Source organism: Melopsittacus undulatus, assembly GCF_012275295.1.
Source record: "Melopsittacus undulatus isolate bMelUnd1 chromosome W unlocalized genomic scaffold, bMelUnd1.mat.Z SUPER_W_unloc_8, whole genome shotgun sequence".
NCBI classification, from domain to species: domain Eukaryota; kingdom Metazoa; phylum Chordata; class Aves; order Psittaciformes; family Psittaculidae; genus Melopsittacus; species Melopsittacus undulatus.
Window position 1 is genome coordinate 663,372 of NW_022993950.1, and position 18,067 is coordinate 681,438.

The 18,067-nt window shown below is 35.5% G+C and overlaps 1 protein-coding gene across 1 annotated transcript in view; it reads left to right on the forward strand.

Moving 5' to 3' along the window:
- The window catches only part of LOC117438311 (nipped-B-like protein), a 191,220-nt gene extending 179,199 nt beyond the window's left edge, over positions 1-12,021 (forward strand). The window contains exons 39-47 of the mRNA XM_034073860.1: positions 3,321-3,494; positions 4,025-4,215; positions 5,007-5,114; positions 6,337-6,537; positions 6,844-6,990; positions 8,856-9,151; positions 9,503-9,677; positions 10,418-10,603; positions 11,159-12,021. Of these exons, the coding sequence (XP_033929751.1) occupies positions 3,321-3,494; positions 4,025-4,215; positions 5,007-5,114; positions 6,337-6,537; positions 6,844-6,990; positions 8,856-9,151; positions 9,503-9,677; positions 10,418-10,603; positions 11,159-11,524 (1,844 nt within the window). The 3' untranslated portion in view covers positions 11,525-12,021. The remainder of the gene's footprint in view (positions 1-3,320; positions 3,495-4,024; positions 4,216-5,006; positions 5,115-6,336; positions 6,538-6,843; positions 6,991-8,855; positions 9,152-9,502; positions 9,678-10,417; positions 10,604-11,158) is intronic.
- The last annotated feature ends 6,046 nt before the right edge of the window (positions 12,022-18,067 follow it).

The following is an 18,067-nucleotide window of genomic DNA, read 5'->3' on the forward strand; positions in this document are numbered from 1 at the left end:
CCTTATGCTGCTGTTTAGGCATTTTTTTAAAATATCCTGCTTCGGCTCAGTCTGGGGAAGACTCTGAGGATAAGGACTGAGACCAAATCTTGATTTGATATTCTGAGGAAACAATTTCATACAGCTGAGTATGTTTAATGGTTTTAGAGTTGCCTCTGTTGCAGAAGCAATGCTATGGTGTTCTGGCTAGTCTTTCTAGGAATTGTATCAGTAAGCATTCTTCAGATTTTTTTTTCCTTTTCTGCCGTTAAGCATGTAAGTCTTTATTTTAAACCTCAGACAACTGTTTTCAGTGATATATTACTCTCATCTAAGTACTGGTTCCATTTTGAGGGTAACTGCTGGATGTAGAGATGTGGGAGGCAGTGCAAAGTTCTCTTATAGGCTGGTAATTGAGCCAAGTTGTGAAATCCATTCAACATTTGTGTGCAGCAACAAGGGGAAAATTACTAATAAGCTAATTTAACATTTATATACAGTGAAGGCATCACATGAAGAGTGTGTACTTTCCTATCTGTAATTATTTGTGTGGTCTTTCAATAAGGACACTCGAGAGTTTTAGCCTTTGATTTTGGGATGTGTCACTGCTGTTGAGAGATTAAGCTTAATCATAGAATCATAGAATAGTTAGAGTTGGAAAGGACCTTAAGATCATCTAGTACCAACCCCCCTGCCATGGCCAGGGAAACCTCACATGAAACCATGACACCCAAGGCTTCATCCAACCTGGCCTTGAACACCGCCAGGGATGGAGCATTCACAAACTCCCTGGGCAACCCATTCCAGTGCCTCACTACCCTCACAGTAAAGAATTTCTTCCTTATATCCAATCTAAACTTCCCCTGTTTAAGCTTGAAATCATTACCCCTTGTCCTGTCACTACAGTCCCTAATGAATAGTCCATCCCCAGCATCCCTATAGGCCCCCTTCAGATATTGGAAGGCTGCTATGAGGTCTCCATGCAGCCTTCTCTTCTACAGGTTGAACAGCCCCAACTTTCTCAGCCTGTCTTCATACGGGAGATGCTCCAGCCCCCTGATCATCCTCGTGGCCCTCCTCTGGACTTGTTCCAACAGTTCCATGTCCTTTTTATGTTGAGGACACCAGAACTGTACACAGTACTCCAAGTGAGGTCTTGTGAGAGCAGAATAGAGGGGCAGAGTCACCTTAAACCTGCTGGTCACGCTTCTTTTGATGCAGCCCAGGATACAGTTGGCTTTCTGGGCTGCGAGCACACATTGCAGCTGGCTCATGTTCATTTTCTCATTAACCAACACCCCCAAGTCCTTCTCCACAGGCTGCTCTGAATATCTTCTCTGCTAAATCTGTAGCTGTGCCTGGTATTGCTCCAACCCAGGTGTAGGACCTTGCACTTGGCATGGTTAAACTTCATAAGATTGGCATCAGCCCACCTTACAAGCATGTCAAGGTCCCTCTGTATGGCATTCCTTCCCTCCAGTGTATCAACTGAACCACACAGCTTGGTGTCATCAGCTTAATAATAAGCTTAATGGCTATGTACTTGCAAGGAAGATTGCGATACAAAATTTCATTAGTAAATTTAGCTAAACCTGTAAGTATCAAACAGGTAATGTCTTACTCAACCAAGTTCAGTGCTTACTCTTAACGGAATGAAAACAAAGGTATGAAGAGAAGTGCTGTGAGGGCAGCCTCAGGATGTGAAGTCAAAGACCACAGCAGATGCCTTTTTTCATAGAATCATAGTCTAGTTAGGGTTGGAAAGGACCTTAAGATCATCTAGTTTCAACCCCCCTGCCATGGGCAGGGACACCTCACACTAAACCATGTCACCCAAGGCTCTGTCCAACATAGCCTTCATCTCCTATGATAGATTCTTATGCCAAGTAAGATATCTTCCCCGCTTCCAGGGGATGGAAAAATAAGAATTTCCTAAAGAATACTGGTGGTTTAAGACACAAGTAAGCAAATGAAGGAATGAGTGAGTTATGGATTGTTACACATACATGCAATAGCTTTTCTTTTCATTTTTAAAATTTACCTTAAAAATGGGTTAGACTTTCTCAGAAGTGGTCAAGTTATAAATATCAATACACCTGTATAGAGTGCACAATTATACTCCAAAATGCATCATTCCTTTTTTTCTTTTTTCTTTTTTTACCACTTCTTTCCCTTCTATCTCCCCTGCCTTCTCTCCTCTTTCTGTTTTGAGACTGAGACAAGATCTTAAACACACTGAGGTTTTACCCTAGGCTTGACTCAGACTTTACCTACACTGTCTTTTCTGTGTGTACAGAGCCAATGTTAAAAACCTGACTCAGTCTTCCCTTTGTTACAGCCACTTTTATAGATCACTTTTGCATAATTTTATTTTCTTTCATTTTCCACCCATTCTTCTTTCATATGTTTTTTGTGTGTTCATTCAGAATCTTAGTTTCTGTGGTCATAAAAGATACACTTAATGTATGCTTTTCTCATAGTTTTAAAAAATTAATCAAGTAGTTAAACATAATTAAATTTTGGAAGTTATGTTCCCATTGCTAGTTTTTTTTTTCTGATACTCTGTGAGAGTTTGTTGGCAGCACTTCTAAATCTACCTATGTAATCTAAAATGATATATACTGTCACTAATTTAGATCAAAGTTTTTATGAAATAAAGATGTCCCTGACTAATAATAACAAGTTCTTTGTCAAGGATAAAGCTGTAGCTAAAAGCAGTTCTATAGTGTGTATCTTTACAGTGATGTAGTCTTGGGAATGCTTCTGATAATTTTCAAGAGAAGAGCTTAATAGGTATATGAATAATGACAGTGAGAGGTATACATTTTATTTTACTGTGTTTGCTATGTTTTGGGGGTATTTTTCTTTAAAGAATTTATTTTTTAAATAATCATGATATCTGTCAGCTTTTCCACATTTGCTCTGCCTTCATATGAGTAACTCTTCACAGTTTCAGCATAATGTTTTTCTCCAAATGTATTAGAAAAACAATGGGTAATTTTTTAGCAACATTCCTTCCTTGCTCTTGGGAGACCTCCTAGCCATTCAGATGCAAACCAGTATGCTTCCAAATCTGTATAACTCTTCTTTTAGTGCAACTGCCCTGGGTTGATACCCCATCTTTATCAGACTGAGTCATGGCTAATAGAACTGTCATGGCTAATAGAACTCCTTATAAGCTTAGAATGGTCTCCATATGAAAAAGCAATACTGTTTGTACTAGAAAGAGCTATGCTGTTGGGAGGAGCTAAATTTCATTCTTCTATTTTGAAGAAAGACTTAAAAAAGCAGAAATTTCTAGATAACAATGTGGAATATTTCTTCTTTTCTTCCACCCTTAGGGTTTGCATTTATACAACACCCAAGTTTAATGTTTGAACAGGAAGTGAAGACTCTGTACAACAGCATTCTTTCAGATAAGAACTGTTCAGTAAACTTAAAAATCCAGGTGTTAAAAAACCTCCAGACCTACTTGCAGGAGGAGGATACACGTATGCAGCAGGCAGACAGAGACTGTAAGTGTTTATTTCTGTGCTAATGCGTCATGCAAAACCTAACTTTCTTGTATACAATTATTGTATGCATGAACTGAGTCACTTAATTTTGCTATCTAATCAATAATATTGTACACAAAGTATCTTATATTAATATTTTAAGAATCATTATGTGCATAGGTATTTTGAGAAGTGTAACTTGTTATTTACTTACAAGATGTATAAATCCTGAAAGCAATCCAGAATGCATAATTACTGTAATGATAGTATTAATACTTTTTAACAAAATCTTCTCTAAGGTTACTTTGCATATACAAAATAAGAAATTTTTAAAATTAAAACTATTGAGGAACAAGATTTTAAAGTCACATCTATTTCTTTGAAGAATATTTGCCATCAGACTGTTTTGTGTTTCATGAGATCATAAACCCATTCTAAGATAGCTGAAATGTGTATGTATTGTAAAGCTTAAAGAACAGTACGCATCAAGCAGTGTCAAAGTAAATGATTATACTGTGGTGAGTGTGCTATTATTTTTGTCCTTTTTACAGGGAAAAAAGTAGCAAAGCAGGAAGACTTGAAAGAAATGGGTGATGTTTCCTCAGGGATGAGTAGTTCCATCATGCAGCTATACCTCAAACAAGTCCTCGAGGCTTTCTTTCATACCCAATCCAGTGTACGCCACTTTGCTCTCAATGTAATTGCACTAACGTTAAACCAGGGTCTCATCCATCCTGTTCAGGTATGGTAGGCTTTTCTGATGGGTTTTTTTGTTATTCAGGTTTTCACAAGTTTTTACACTTGCTAGATATATTTCTAATTTTTCTCTTCCAGCTATGTTACAGTGATTTCTTATTGTAGGAAGGGACCTTTACAGAAAGCATATTTTGGAATCTGTTTTATGTTACTTAGCCAGTGAGATCTCAAACACTGTATTTTCTTGTCTTTCAATCAAGATGTAAAAGCCCAGCCAGTGCCTAAAGAGCACTTGCAAGTGTACTTTGGAGCATATTTCTGTTATAAATTTCAGGTGTATGCCAATCTGTTTTCTTTCTTTTGAGTCTTTATCCTGAAAAACGCATCAGCTTCCCTCCACTGCAATCCCCATGTTCTTCAAACACTACGGAATTCCAGAGTCAATGCCAGAACTTGTGTTATCATCTCCATTATTCATAATATTTTTGTAATTATTTGTTTATACTACAGCTATTATATATGTTCAGTCATAAGTGATGTTTGGTTTTGTTGGGTTTTTTTTTGTTGTTTTGTTTTGGGTTTGTTTGTTTTTAATGGCAAACTTTTGAGTTTGAGGGAAATGGAAATACCACCTGAAACCTCACAACTTCTAACAACTTCTGTCGTTTATCATGTCTGGTCTCCTGTGTATTTTGTACTATTTGCTTGTAAAAAGTAGTCAGGTAGTAAGTTGCAATAGAGCTTCCTATTCTAATTTCTGCAGTAGTCAGAATATAACAAGACCAATGGTGTAATAGAAGAACAAAGAGTGAATAATCATTTCATTTGTTTTTCAAGTGTGTGCCATACTTGATTGCTATGGGCACAGATCCAGAGCCCTCTATGAGAAACAAAGCTGACCAGCAGTTGGTAGAAATAGACAAAAAATATGCTGGGTTCATTCATGTAAGTAATTCTAATTTTATCATTTTACAAAATAGAAATAGAAAGGATAAAATAATTTGAAGCATCTCTTCCAGTATAAAAATACATTTAATTTATAATTCACGGTGTATTCCTCACTGAATAATACATAAGAGCATTTATTTGATAAGAGGTAAGGACAACTTTTTCATAGTGTTTAGCAATGATTTTCCTGTATCAGTAGACTAGGGAAGAGAACACCTAAGTATTGGTCCTTAGTGTATATGTATTAGAATGTTAAAGCATCAAGGGTTTATAAATTGTAATCTAAGCAGAAGGAGCATAGGAAGATGTTTAGATCTGAGGGACCTTGCTAAAAGTAATGACTGAGGACTTGTGTCGTAGTGCTCCTTAAGATATGAAATTGAGCTGCAGCACCATTTCCTTGTTTCAGAAGGCCCCAGTCTTGGTTAAGTGTGTGTACTACATTATGGGACTTTCCAAATCTGATTGTATTTCACTGAAATTGGAGCATTACACTGTTCATGGCATCCAAACAGATACCTAATTCAGTAGGTGAAGATTAGCAGATGAAATTTGCTATGTAGGCAGCTGGGATTTAAGACAACATATAGATGAAGAGACAAGTACGCTGAACAGAAGCAGAGGGGGTATGAGGAGAGTTGGATATGCAGCCTAGATAGAGATTGTTCTGAAACTAGAGCAGAAGCCTTGAAGTAAGTAAAATCAGCTTGAAATTACAGAATGTATGCAAAAAAAAAAAAAAAACAACCCAAAACAAACCCTAATTTTCTTTTTGGCAGTCCTATTGTATTAATAAGGACTCAGTTATTGGTTTCACTACAAGTGACATCAAGCATGCACATTTGGTAAAATATTCTGTTCATGTATGAAAGCATTCTAGCATTACTGAGTCATAGAAAATTGAATATTGCTTAAATTGGACTACCTGGCTGCAGTGGGTAAACAGATCTGTTACTTGTTTCTAACATAGAATTTATGGTGAATGCAGTTCAGAAGACATTTTGATCTCTACAATAATTCTGTTTTAATCTGTTTGCAAACTCAAAAGGTAGTAGCTCACCTCAGTGCATGTTTGAAAGTTAAACTTCAGATGAGCATCCACTTAAAATGAAATAAGCTAAAAAATGAGCTAGCATTTTCTGTTGACAGGCATCTGCTTAATTTTCAGTTTTACTGCTTGAAAGCAATTTTTTTAAAAATAAAAATAAATACTTTTCAGATGAAAGCAGTGGCTGGTATGAAGATGTCTTACCAGGTACAACAGGCGATCAATACCTGCCCAAAGGATCCTGTAAGAGGCTTTAGACAGGACGAATCATCCAATGCATTGTGTTCACACCTATACTCCATGATCCGAGGGAACCGTCAACACAGACGAGCATTTCTGATTTCTTTACTCAACCTCTTTGATGATACTGCAGTAAGCATCACATTTCACTTAAAAAGAAAATAAAATATAGCATGCATGTTTAGGACATGATTATTGGTAACTTTATTTCCCTACAGTACTTTGTTTTGCTTTGTAATATAAGGTAATCAGAAATAATGTATCTTTCAGGTATGACTAAATTTTGCATATATATACACATTCTTTAGAGCGGGTTTGGGGGGTATGTAGAATAAAATTTGTGATCATGTTTTGCTCTAGACTGTTAGGAACACCAGATAAATGTATAAATCTAAGCTATTTGTATGTATACTTATATGTACTTTTTTAAACTTCCAGAAAACAGAGGTGAATATGCTCTTGTACATAGCAGACAATCTAGCCTGTTTTCCTTATCAAACACAGGAAGAACCACTGTTTATAATGCATCATATAGACATAACTCTATCAGTTTCTGGTAGCAACCTACTACAGTCATTTAAAGAGGTATGTGCAGTTATATTTTAGTATACCTATTATGGTGGCAACATCAGCCAATTTTGAGTCAGTTTTTCAGTGAATACAGTACTATTATTACGATACTTTGTAACCGGTAGTTAAAAAACAAACAAGCTGTTCTAACATCAATAATAATAATGATAAAGGAAATAACAAGGGGAGAGAATATAAAACTAAGAGGGGGAAAGGAAAAGAAACCAATAAACACAAGTGATGCACAATATAATTGCTCACCACCCACCAACTGATACCCAGCCCGACCCAAGCAGAAACCTGGGCCTTCCAGGTAACTACCCCCTGTTTCTATACTGGGCATGACTTGCTGTGGTATGGAACAGCCCTTTGGCTACTTTGGGTCAGTTGTCCTGTCTCTGCTTCCTCCTGACTTCCCATGCCCCTCCTCACTGGCAGAGCATGAGAGACTGAAAAGTCCTTTATCGGACTAAGCATTGCTTAGCAACAACTAAAAACACTGGTGTGTTATCAGCATTGTTCTCAGACTGAAGTCAAAAATACAGCACTGCACCAGCTACTAAGAAGGAGAAAAATAACTGCTACAGCTGAAACCAGGACAATCTGATAGACACTAGTTAAAAGCTTTCCTACATTGCTGCTTGTGTTATTAAAAAAGAATGACAGATTTTGAGATCTTAATATTAAATCTATATCATTCCCTAATATTGCTGAATTAATTTGAATTAATATTAATTGCATGCATCCGGGAAGTAAATAAACCCAGAATAATCATAAAATATTGGTTTATTGTGGTTGTTCGTGTAATTTTAATAATAAAGTCCAGTTTGCTGATTCTTTTGCTGTCAAGTACCTGATGGCAGTTGCATGTGTGTCACCTAGGAGATTTTAAATACATTGTTTATTGCAAGAAAAGAGTGAAAAGATTATGCAATATGTCTTTTCTTAAGGTAAAGTATAAGAACCTAAATAATGGTATAGTTTCTGTTGTCATGGCAATACACAACCATGTAAGAAAAAGGCCTCTATTACTTAAAGACTTCAGTCTCATAATTTCCTGGACAATTTTAACAGTAGAAGGTCCAAACTGTCAGGAAACAAGCCCATTTCTAGAATTTCCAATCTGACTAGTAAGTACAAGTCAGACTTGATACCTGGAAATTGCACTGCTTTGAATTCTTACCTTACCAAAGTTTATTTTTAATCTGCTAGAAAGAGTCACTACATTCTTTAGATGGGGGACCAGTGTGTAACACTAGCACATAGAGGATTACATCCTACTTGGGACATTTTAAGTGCTGTGTTATAAAAAAAACCAAAACATACTGTGTGCAGTAATAATGCAAGTATGAAATTCTGTGGTTGTACAATTAGTAGAACTGTTTATTAGTAATACTGTATGTGACAACTTGGGGGTTTCTCTGGGCAGCACTTTAATTAGTGTCATAGAATTTTAATAGAGGCAAGGATTAAAACCAGCATGGACTAGTCTGTACCAAAGTACATATGGAAATATATGTAACATGCAAAAATTATATAATATATATAATTCTTCCTGATTTATTGTATTTGGTTTTCTACTGCATTTTACTGTCTCCACTAACAAACTTGAGCAGTATAACATGCCAGTGCAGCACTTATTGCTTCAGTTCCTTCTGTAATCACCTTGAAAAAAAATGTAGACTTTGGATCAATTTTCCAGGGTTATAGTTCAGCGTCTTCTTTCCATACTTTTAAACTTTGAGGTTATGAATGAATAATATTGTTCAGGGAATTCTTCCTAATTTAAACCAATAATGACTTTGGAAAGATTTTTTAGAAATGTACATGATGCTTCTTACCCTAATTTTGGAATTTGTGTTAACTGCTCTGTCTCACAGTCTATGGTGAAAGCCAAAAAAAAGGAAATAAAGCCTTCATCAGACGAGGAGACTGAGAGTGACAGTAACAGCGGTAGTGAGAGTGAAAGGGAGGAGGAAGCTTCTAAGCCTCGGAGGTTACGGAAAAGAGTACACTCTGATTCAGATTCTGATGAAGAAAATGATATAAATGCTGTGATGAAATGTTTACCAGAAAATTCAGCTCCTTTAATTGAATTTGCAAATGTCTCCCAAGGCATATTATTACTTTTGATGCTGAAACAGCATTTGAAGAACCTCTGTGGATTCTCTGATAGGTAAGAATATTTAGGTAATAGGATATCTTGTTATCTAGTGAGTTCTTTGTAAGGATTAAGTTTGGAAGGTTGGTTTGTTTTGTTTGGGGGTTTTGTTGGAGTTTTGTTTGTTTTAGGTTGATTGTAAATAATTGTTTAAGTAATAGATTTGTGTAAGAAAAAACATAGATTTAATAGGTTGAATGTATTGAAAAAGGTTAGAGAAAGCAATGATTTAATTTCTTAACAGGATATCTATTGTACATGAAATGATTAAAATATAACTACTTATATTGAAGATTTTAAAAGTTTTTCCTTGAAATTGCTTTGTACTTTCTATAAAAGCTCTTCCCTTTTGTTTTCTTTAAACAGTAAAATTCAGAAATATTCTCCATCTGAATCTGCAAAAGTTTATGATAAAGCAATAAATAGGAAGACAGGAGTTCATTTCCATCCAAAACAAACTCTGGATTTTCTGCAGAGTGATATGGCTAATTCCAAGATCACTGAAGAAGTGAAGAGGAGTATAGTAAAACAGTACTTAGATGTAAGTAGAGTTGCTTTGCAGAAAATCTGAAATCCTTTCAAACTGTGTGACACAGTATAAACTGGAAAGTAGATGCTGATGTATTGGATGAGCATTTCAATATGTTAAATTCCTGGTAATCTTATGTGATATACTGATAACTCACCATTTCCTTTCAGGATGTTTAGCAGGATTATCTTTCAGTCTTCTAATAAATTTATAAGACACAATAAAAATTATTTTTTACTAAAGGATATTCATCTTTACAGAATATTTTCTAATTTCTGGTATACATCTTTTGTACCTCTACCATATACCTTGTTCACTTTATCCCTGACTAGATCTAATGTTTTACCTTTTGTTCTATTATTGTTATTGTTGTTATTATCCCCCAATTCTTTAAAATATTAACTAGAGAAAACTTGAAATTTTTGAAAAACATGAAGAAAGCTTTTACATATCTACTAGAAAATGAAAGTAAAAAGTCTGTAGAATGAAAATCGAGCTGTTGAAGTTTGAAGTCTGCCATTTGTTTTACTGTTTCTTTATCTTTTCATTTGTTTTTTATTTAATGTAGAGTGATACGAATGTTTATTTTTAAAGTTAGAATATGGACTGATCTGTTTGGTTTTGTTGTTTGTTTTGTTGGGGTTTTTTTGGTTTTTTTTGTTGGGGTTTTTTGTTGTTTGGGTTGGTTTGATTTCTGGTTTTTGTTTGGGTTTCTTTTTGTTTTTTGTTTGTTTTTTTTGTTTTTTTAATAGTTCAAGCTCCTTATGGAACATTTGGATCCTGATGAAGAGGAAGAAGATGGAGAGGTTTCAGCTAGCACAAATGCTCGGAACAAAGCCATTACCTCACTGCTTGGAGGAGGCAGCCCTAAAAACAATGTAGCTGAGACGGAGGACGATGAAAGTGATGGGGAGGATAGAGGAGGAGGCACTTCAGGGGTGAGGCGGAGGAGGAGTCAACGTATTTCACAGCGTATTACGTAAAATGATTTTTATGTGCTTATAAATGTCAGTCTATTATATCAAATGTACACCAAGTAATGTAATCCACATGAAAACATTTTGTAGATAGAGATTCTCTACTTAACTGTTTATATAACTTTTGTAGAAAGTTTAACAGAAAAGACAATAAAAAAATACCCTAGTAAATGAGATTTATCCCATATAAAAATTTATTAATTTTCATTGGAATGTACTGTGTGTTATCCTTTTTATTGTTGCTAAGTTTTTATGTAGCTTTATGATTTGTGTGTATATATAATTTTATATATCAATAAGAGATAAATACACGGGTACAAATTAAAAGTATGTGGTTTTACGAGTATATGTTAACCCCTTGGCGCTGGCGGTCGCGGTGCGTCTCATTGCCGGCAATGGAATGTGTGCCGGGAAATCCCAACTCCCGGCGTCAAGGGATTAAAAGCAATAAAAGCAATAATTTCACTAAAGTTCTTTTGTGTAACACTTGGTCTTTTTTCCCCCCTAATGTTTTAGTCATTGAGAAGGTCAAAACGAAATTCAGACTCTACAGAGTTGGCAGCACAGATGAATGAAAGTGTTGATGTCATGGATGTCATCGCTATTTGCTGTCCAAAGTACAAAGACCGACCACAAATTGCAAGAGTAGTACAGAAAACCAGCAATGGCTTCAGTGTTCAGTGGATGGCAGGCTCCTACAGTGGCTCCTGGACTGAAGCTAAGCGCCGTGATGGCCGCAAACTGGTGCCTTGGGTAGACACTATTAAAGAGTCAGACATTATTTACAAAAAAATTTCTCTAACGAGTGCTAATAAGCTGACTACTAAAGTTGTGCAGACTTTGCGATTGCTGTATGCTGCCAAGGATGGAACTTCCAGCTAATGAATTTGTACATGCAACCAAATTTACAGGAATTGAAATAACAGAAAAACTTGAAATATCAAATTTATGGAAAGAAAAACAAAAAACCCAAACAAATCAGTTAAATGAAGAGTAAGAATGGAACCTGGGATGCAGGAAAAAAGAAGGAAATGTTTGGTAAACATTTATGTGGGAGCTTCCTTCGCTGTTGTGCAGCAGAAACTTCTCAGTTCATTTTTGCTCCCACTGTATTATAGTTTAAGAGAAAAAAAAGTTTATATCTTGAAAAAAAACACCCATTATCTTTCTGTTTAAAAAAACAAACAAATGAGTGTTGGAAATTAGTCTGTTAATGTTCTTAATAAAGTGTTCTTGAAGTTTAACCTAACAGCGGATGGCTTTCTTTAGCTTAGCCCAGTTTCCAGGGAAGCATTGTTTTTCCAGGCTGTAAAATGTCAGAATCTCCTGGATATGTAATTTATTCTGTTAAAGAAGAGGGGAAAAAACAAAAAAAAAAACCTAACAAAAAACAAACAAAAAAAGCAAGCATGCAGTATTTATGGCCTATCTGCAGGAGGAGTTTTTGTAAATGTAGATTTTGATGTATTAGGTCACCCTGAAATAATACAAGAAAAGGGATCCCCAGCAAATCTGGTGGAATGAATACTGCAATAAATTTTTTTACTGCTCTTTGTTACTTGTCTGTTTCCATTTGAATTTCTTATTGTAAAGATCTGTTTAAATCCATTTATATTATTTTGCAGTCTTTTATGTACAATTTATAAAGCATTGGTTTTCAAAACAAGAAAAATATTGTTTATACAGTTTGTGTAGGCTGACTTCTGAATAATTGCTATCTTAATTTTTTATCCCTTAAAGGGTGTAAACACAAGTTAACTCTAAGGTTTTATTGTATCCTGCAATATTTAGTATTGACTATATGATTTAGCACTGTGCCAAACACATTTTCAAAAGTACATTTTGATATAAAAAGAAACTATAGTTTATTTCTTGTATGTTTCAATTTCTTTCTAATGCTGTCCAAATGGTAATTTATGATAGTTTAAATTTGGGGAAAACTGGGCTAACTTGCTATGTATGCATTTCTCTGGCTTAATATAGAAAGGTTTGTGTCAAGAGGAGCTAGCTACCAGTATCTGAGAAGTGAATGGGTATGAGTCTGGGTAATTACACTACATTCCTTCACAAATGAATTTTTAAAAAGTTTGTATATTAGCCTATTTTTTTTACTAATTGAAAGATGTTTTCACATTTTGTAAATTGAAAAAAATGCTATTGAAAGCTTTCATTTGTTTTGACTATGTTCCCACAAGCCTTTCATACAGTTCACCTTTCTAGAGAGTAACAAGCAGCAGAATTGCAAACAGAAAAAGATCTAAAACTACTAAACTTTTTAGGGAAGTATTAAACCCTGCTGTGTTTACAAATATGTTTATCTAGAACGGGTGTTCTCATGTTTATTTTCTTTTATGAATTTAATTTATGGTAGGAGGCTGTTTTTATTAAAATAGCTTGTGGAATTCTAATGTTATTCAATTTGTGAGGAATAGTAACATTATTCCAAAATAGTCTCATGTACAGAAAAAAACCAAAACATTAAACTGAATTGATTAATAACTCCTCAGAATCTAGATAGTAATTGTTCCCATGGGAAATGCCTTTTTGCTGTTTCACCACTTCCGTTTTTCTAAACAGAAATGTTTACTCACCTTTTTGTTTTCACCATCTATGGTGATTTCTTCACTGTACAAAAAGCCCGTTCTCATAAGATAGGTATTGTTAATGTAGGGAGGAGTAGAAAAAGGAGAAGTCACCCCTGCAGCTCTGGAAGCAGAACATTTTTGTAGCAAACAATGAAATACTGTATTTTTCTCAGAGCCAGGAGCAGCTTTTATAGTGGGAATTTCATACTTTGTAAATAGAGGGGTTATATGACATGTCACATATTACTAGTAGAAAAAGTTGAAAAGGAAACTCCTGAATTGTTAAAACCAAGAATTTCATAAAAATGCAGTCTAAAATTAATTTGCCACTGGTCTGTTAACTATTTCTGATGTTATTTATGTTAAAGAATCATTTCCTTGTTCATAAACAGGGTTTTTTTTTCCCGGTCATGTGGCTTTTTCAATAGCAAAGAGGGATTTTTATTTCAATTTCTTTGGTTTTTATTAGAATAAAATTATCAGAAAGAAACTATAAACAGTAGAAACATGAAGTCTAAAGTTGTTTTAGTTGAGAGGATTTAGACCATTACTATAATGTGTATGCCAAAGGACATACATGCTCCTTGATGGGTTCTGTTAGCCATAATATAGACTTATAAGATTAATTCTACATTATTCAATAAGTTGAATAAAATTCTCACTAGTTGAGTTTAATTTTCCCCTTCTGTACTGCACAGAGTACTATCTAGTTTTGTTTTACCTATCACAAACATTCAGTTTACTCACTGTGAAAGAAAAGATAGCAGTTAATTTGGGGGAAACTAATTCCTGTTAGCTGTGTATAACATGGGCTGATGATTTTCAGAAATATGAAATAATATAAATCTGAAACTCCAAGGCTACAGCTGAATTATCTTCAGTGCTCAGTCTCTGAGTAGCAGCTATGGGTTTACCAATATGAACCACATTATCTTAGTACTTGCTGTTGCAAATAAGGATTGATGTTTTTCTGGAGTATTTTTTACGTTTAAAAAGGTTTTTGGTTTTTGTTGTTTAGTTGGGTTTTTTAAAGTGTTATACTGCAGTAATTGATACAGTAAAAGAATTTTACTCCTTTATGTTGACATAGCTTCGTAGTATTGTTTTCACTATGGCTATAGGTTTTCTACACACAGAACTATAACGATTATTGAATTTTCTTATTCTTACTGCTTTCTCCCTTTGAGTACAAGTTTTGTACATGTAAACTTGTTGCAGTAGCTCACCTAACACTAATCTAACAAAGGGATACTGTCAGGCTTTTAGAATTAACACTAACCATATTGTACTCTTTAAGAAAACACAGACACTTCCACAATCTAAATAAATAAGGATTAAATTATAATTTTTAATCTTCCACTTCAGTACTGCAAAATTGCAGAAGAATTCTTGAGCTTTTTCATCATCTGCAGCTATAAAAGATCACAATAGTTTTTGACAAAACTTTAATCACAAATAAGTTTTTTAATGATTCAGTAATGCCCTTAAATTAATGACTAACATGTATAAAGGTAGGTATGGAAAATATTCAGCATAAGTATTTTAGTGAGGTGTGGCCATTCAAAAGCTATTTAAAATTTAAGACAAACTGTGGCCTTTGTTTTGCTGTTGTAGTGTCACTAGTGAGAATATTGTTGCTGTGAAATAATTGGATTGTGCTAAACATTAAATACCTTGTAGCACTGAAAAAGTTCTTAAATGTATTTGTGGCTCATGACTAAAAAAAAAATGTAAATGAGTCTGACTCACCTGGTGCTAGTTAAACATTGGGATGTTCTGCCTAAATGCAGGTATTAATAATGTTCCAGGGTAAGGAATATATCACTTCAATTGATTCTTACTGTAAAGATAATACATTTTAATACTGAGCCCCATACATGTATTAATGGAGTTGAACTCAAATATTCACCTAATGCTTCTGTTATGCACCTGACAGTCCTAAGTCTTATTCACTAGAAATAACAAGAGCCCAAGACAAATTTGCTTCCACTTACCAAAGAGCCACACTGTTGTGATTTCACCCCAGCTGACAACTAAGCCCCACCTAGCTGCTTGCTCACTCCCCCCCACAATGGGACCGGGAAAAGAATCAGAAAAGTGAGAAAACTCATGGGTTGAGATAAAGACAGTTTAATAGGCAAAGCAAAAGCCTCGCACACAAGCAAAACAAAACAAGGAATTCATTCACCATTTCCCATCAGCAGGCAAGTGTTCAGCCATCTCTAGGAAAGTAGGGCTTCGTCACACGTAAGTTATTTGGGAAGACAAGCACCATCACTACAAATGTGTTGTGTCATCATCCTCCCTGCCTTCCTTCTTCCCTCAGTTTTATATTGCTATATCCCTTGAGTCAGTTGGGGTCAGCTGTCCTAGCTGTGCCCCCTCCCAACTCCTTGTGTACCCCCAGCCTACTTGCTGGTGGGGTGGTATGAGAGCCAGACTCTGTGTTAGCACTGCTCAGTAATAACAAAAACATCCCTGTGTTATTAAAACTATTTCCAGCACAAATCCAAATCATAGCCCCATACTAGCCACTATGAAGAAAATTGACTCTAGCCCAACCAAAACTAGCACACAGCATAATCATGACAGCACTTTCATATCCCTCAGAGAATGTCATCATTAAAGTGCTGAGTTGTAATAGGTAAGTTCTTAATATAATTAGTGAGGTTTTAGATTTCATTTTTCTTTGACTAAATATTAAAGTGTTACTGTTATACACAATTTCATAGTATTTTCATGTTTCATTTATTTAAAATAAATGTCATAAGAGTTCACTTTGGACCCATCCAAGGTAAAACTTACAAGTTTTTATCCTAGAATGTGCATACACTTTTTTGATCCCTTTCTCATTGTGCTCATAATGCTCAACTTATGCCTGGGGCACCTATAAGGCATCCTTTAATTAGTCAGAGAATTCCTGCCAGTCTGTGTTCAACCCATCAGACATAGCTATGTAGTTTCTAGTTTCTACATCATTCAAATGCAGTTTCCCACATAATTTTTTACTTCTTTGTATTAAAAAAGAATAATTGTCACTGGCATGCATGCACTTGCATGCACGACTTGTAACTACCAAACATCCTCTTCAAAAAAATTTTTAACCTGAGGGCTGGTTTAGGGAGAAGTGAGGGAGTGGGAGGGGTGAGTTTACCCTCTGTGGAAAAGCAGTAGCTTGGGCAACCAACCACCAGTGTAATTAATGATTGCACAAGTGTGTGGCATGCATATCAGCAATTATTTATCCAGGCAAGGGAGTCTACAACACTGGAGTTGTGAAAGTATGTTACCAAATAACTGACTGTCCCAGTATATAATGACAGATGGTGGCAAGTATTTATCAGTATTTCATTGACTATTTAAAAAAATAGTGTTTTGACTTTAAAAGAGCTTTTTCTTCATAACTGTACTTATTGAAGCTGTGTTGAAAGGCACATATTTTTTTGTTTTGAAAACAAGTATTCTAGTTCCAAAAAGCTAGTATAGAGATATAGCGGATATCCACTCCCACTTCCCCAGAGGATTGACTATTAAACAGGATACTACTGTATTTGTAATGTAGCCTCTGTCTTTTGGAAGCTGTAGTTATGTACACTAAAACACGTTCACCTCTTTGTATGCTAGGTTTGGATGCAAAACACAAACACGCACATGGTCTTTTTTTGTCAATCGTTCAGCTCATTTTCAAAGCACTTCCTCCTTACCCTTCCCCCCCAAATAGCTTCTGAATTTGTTTTACCTGACCCTTATTTGCAATACTCTTTACAATTATAAAGGACTACAAAATTTCCTGGAAAACCAAGTCTGTCACTACAGTTAATTTAGTTTTGAGAAAACATACAGATGGTTCTTTCTTATTTTGGCAAGCACAGACTGAAAACTTGCACTTTCTTTAGACAACAGCCTTCTTTCTATCACTTGTTTAGTTCTCTTGTTACAGTTTATGCTTGTACAGAAATAACACAGAACCTGAACCACACTTAAGTTGCTATAAGCCAGAAATACATGCGTAGAGGAGAAAAATCGATTTGTGCTTCATGCTTAGACCAAATGTGCCTTGTGAGCACAGGCAAACAAAGTGAAATTCCTTAAGAAAAAAAATGTTTCAAATTCATGAGATTGTTTATTCTGAATAGTTATGTGTGAAAGTGGATTTTCAAATACAAGGTCAGCCTCAAACATCTGTCTGATGCATTCCTGCAGTTCTGAACAATACTGCTTAATCTACACACAAATCTTCAGGTCAGAGTCATGTAACACTAAGTTCTCTATGATTTGGAGCACTCCTCATGAATTCTTTTTATTTGCTACCCAAAAGTAATGACTGGAAAAAAAAATCACATAGTGGTATTTTTTAAAAATCATAGTATCATGTAATAGTTAGGGTTGGAAAGGACCTGAAGATCATCTAGTTCCACCCCCCCTGCCATGGGCAGGGACACCTCACACTAAACCATGTTCTGTCCAACCCAACCTTGAACACCACCAGGGATGGAGCATTTACAGCTTCCTTGGGCAACCCATTCCAGTGCATCACCACCTTCACAGTAAAGAACTTATTCCTTAGGTCTAACGTAAACTTTCCCTGTTTAAGTTTGAAACTTACCTCTTCTCCTACCACTACAGTCCCTAATGAAGAGTCCCTTCCCAGCATACTTATAGGCCCCCTTCAGATACTGGAAGGCCGCTATGAGATCTCCACGCAGCCTTCTCCAGATTGAATAGCCCCAACTTTCTCAGCCTGTCTTCATATGGGAGGTACTCCAGGCACCTGATCATCCTTGTGGCCCTCCTCTGGACCTGTTCCAACAGTTCCATGTCCTTTTTATGTTGAGGACAC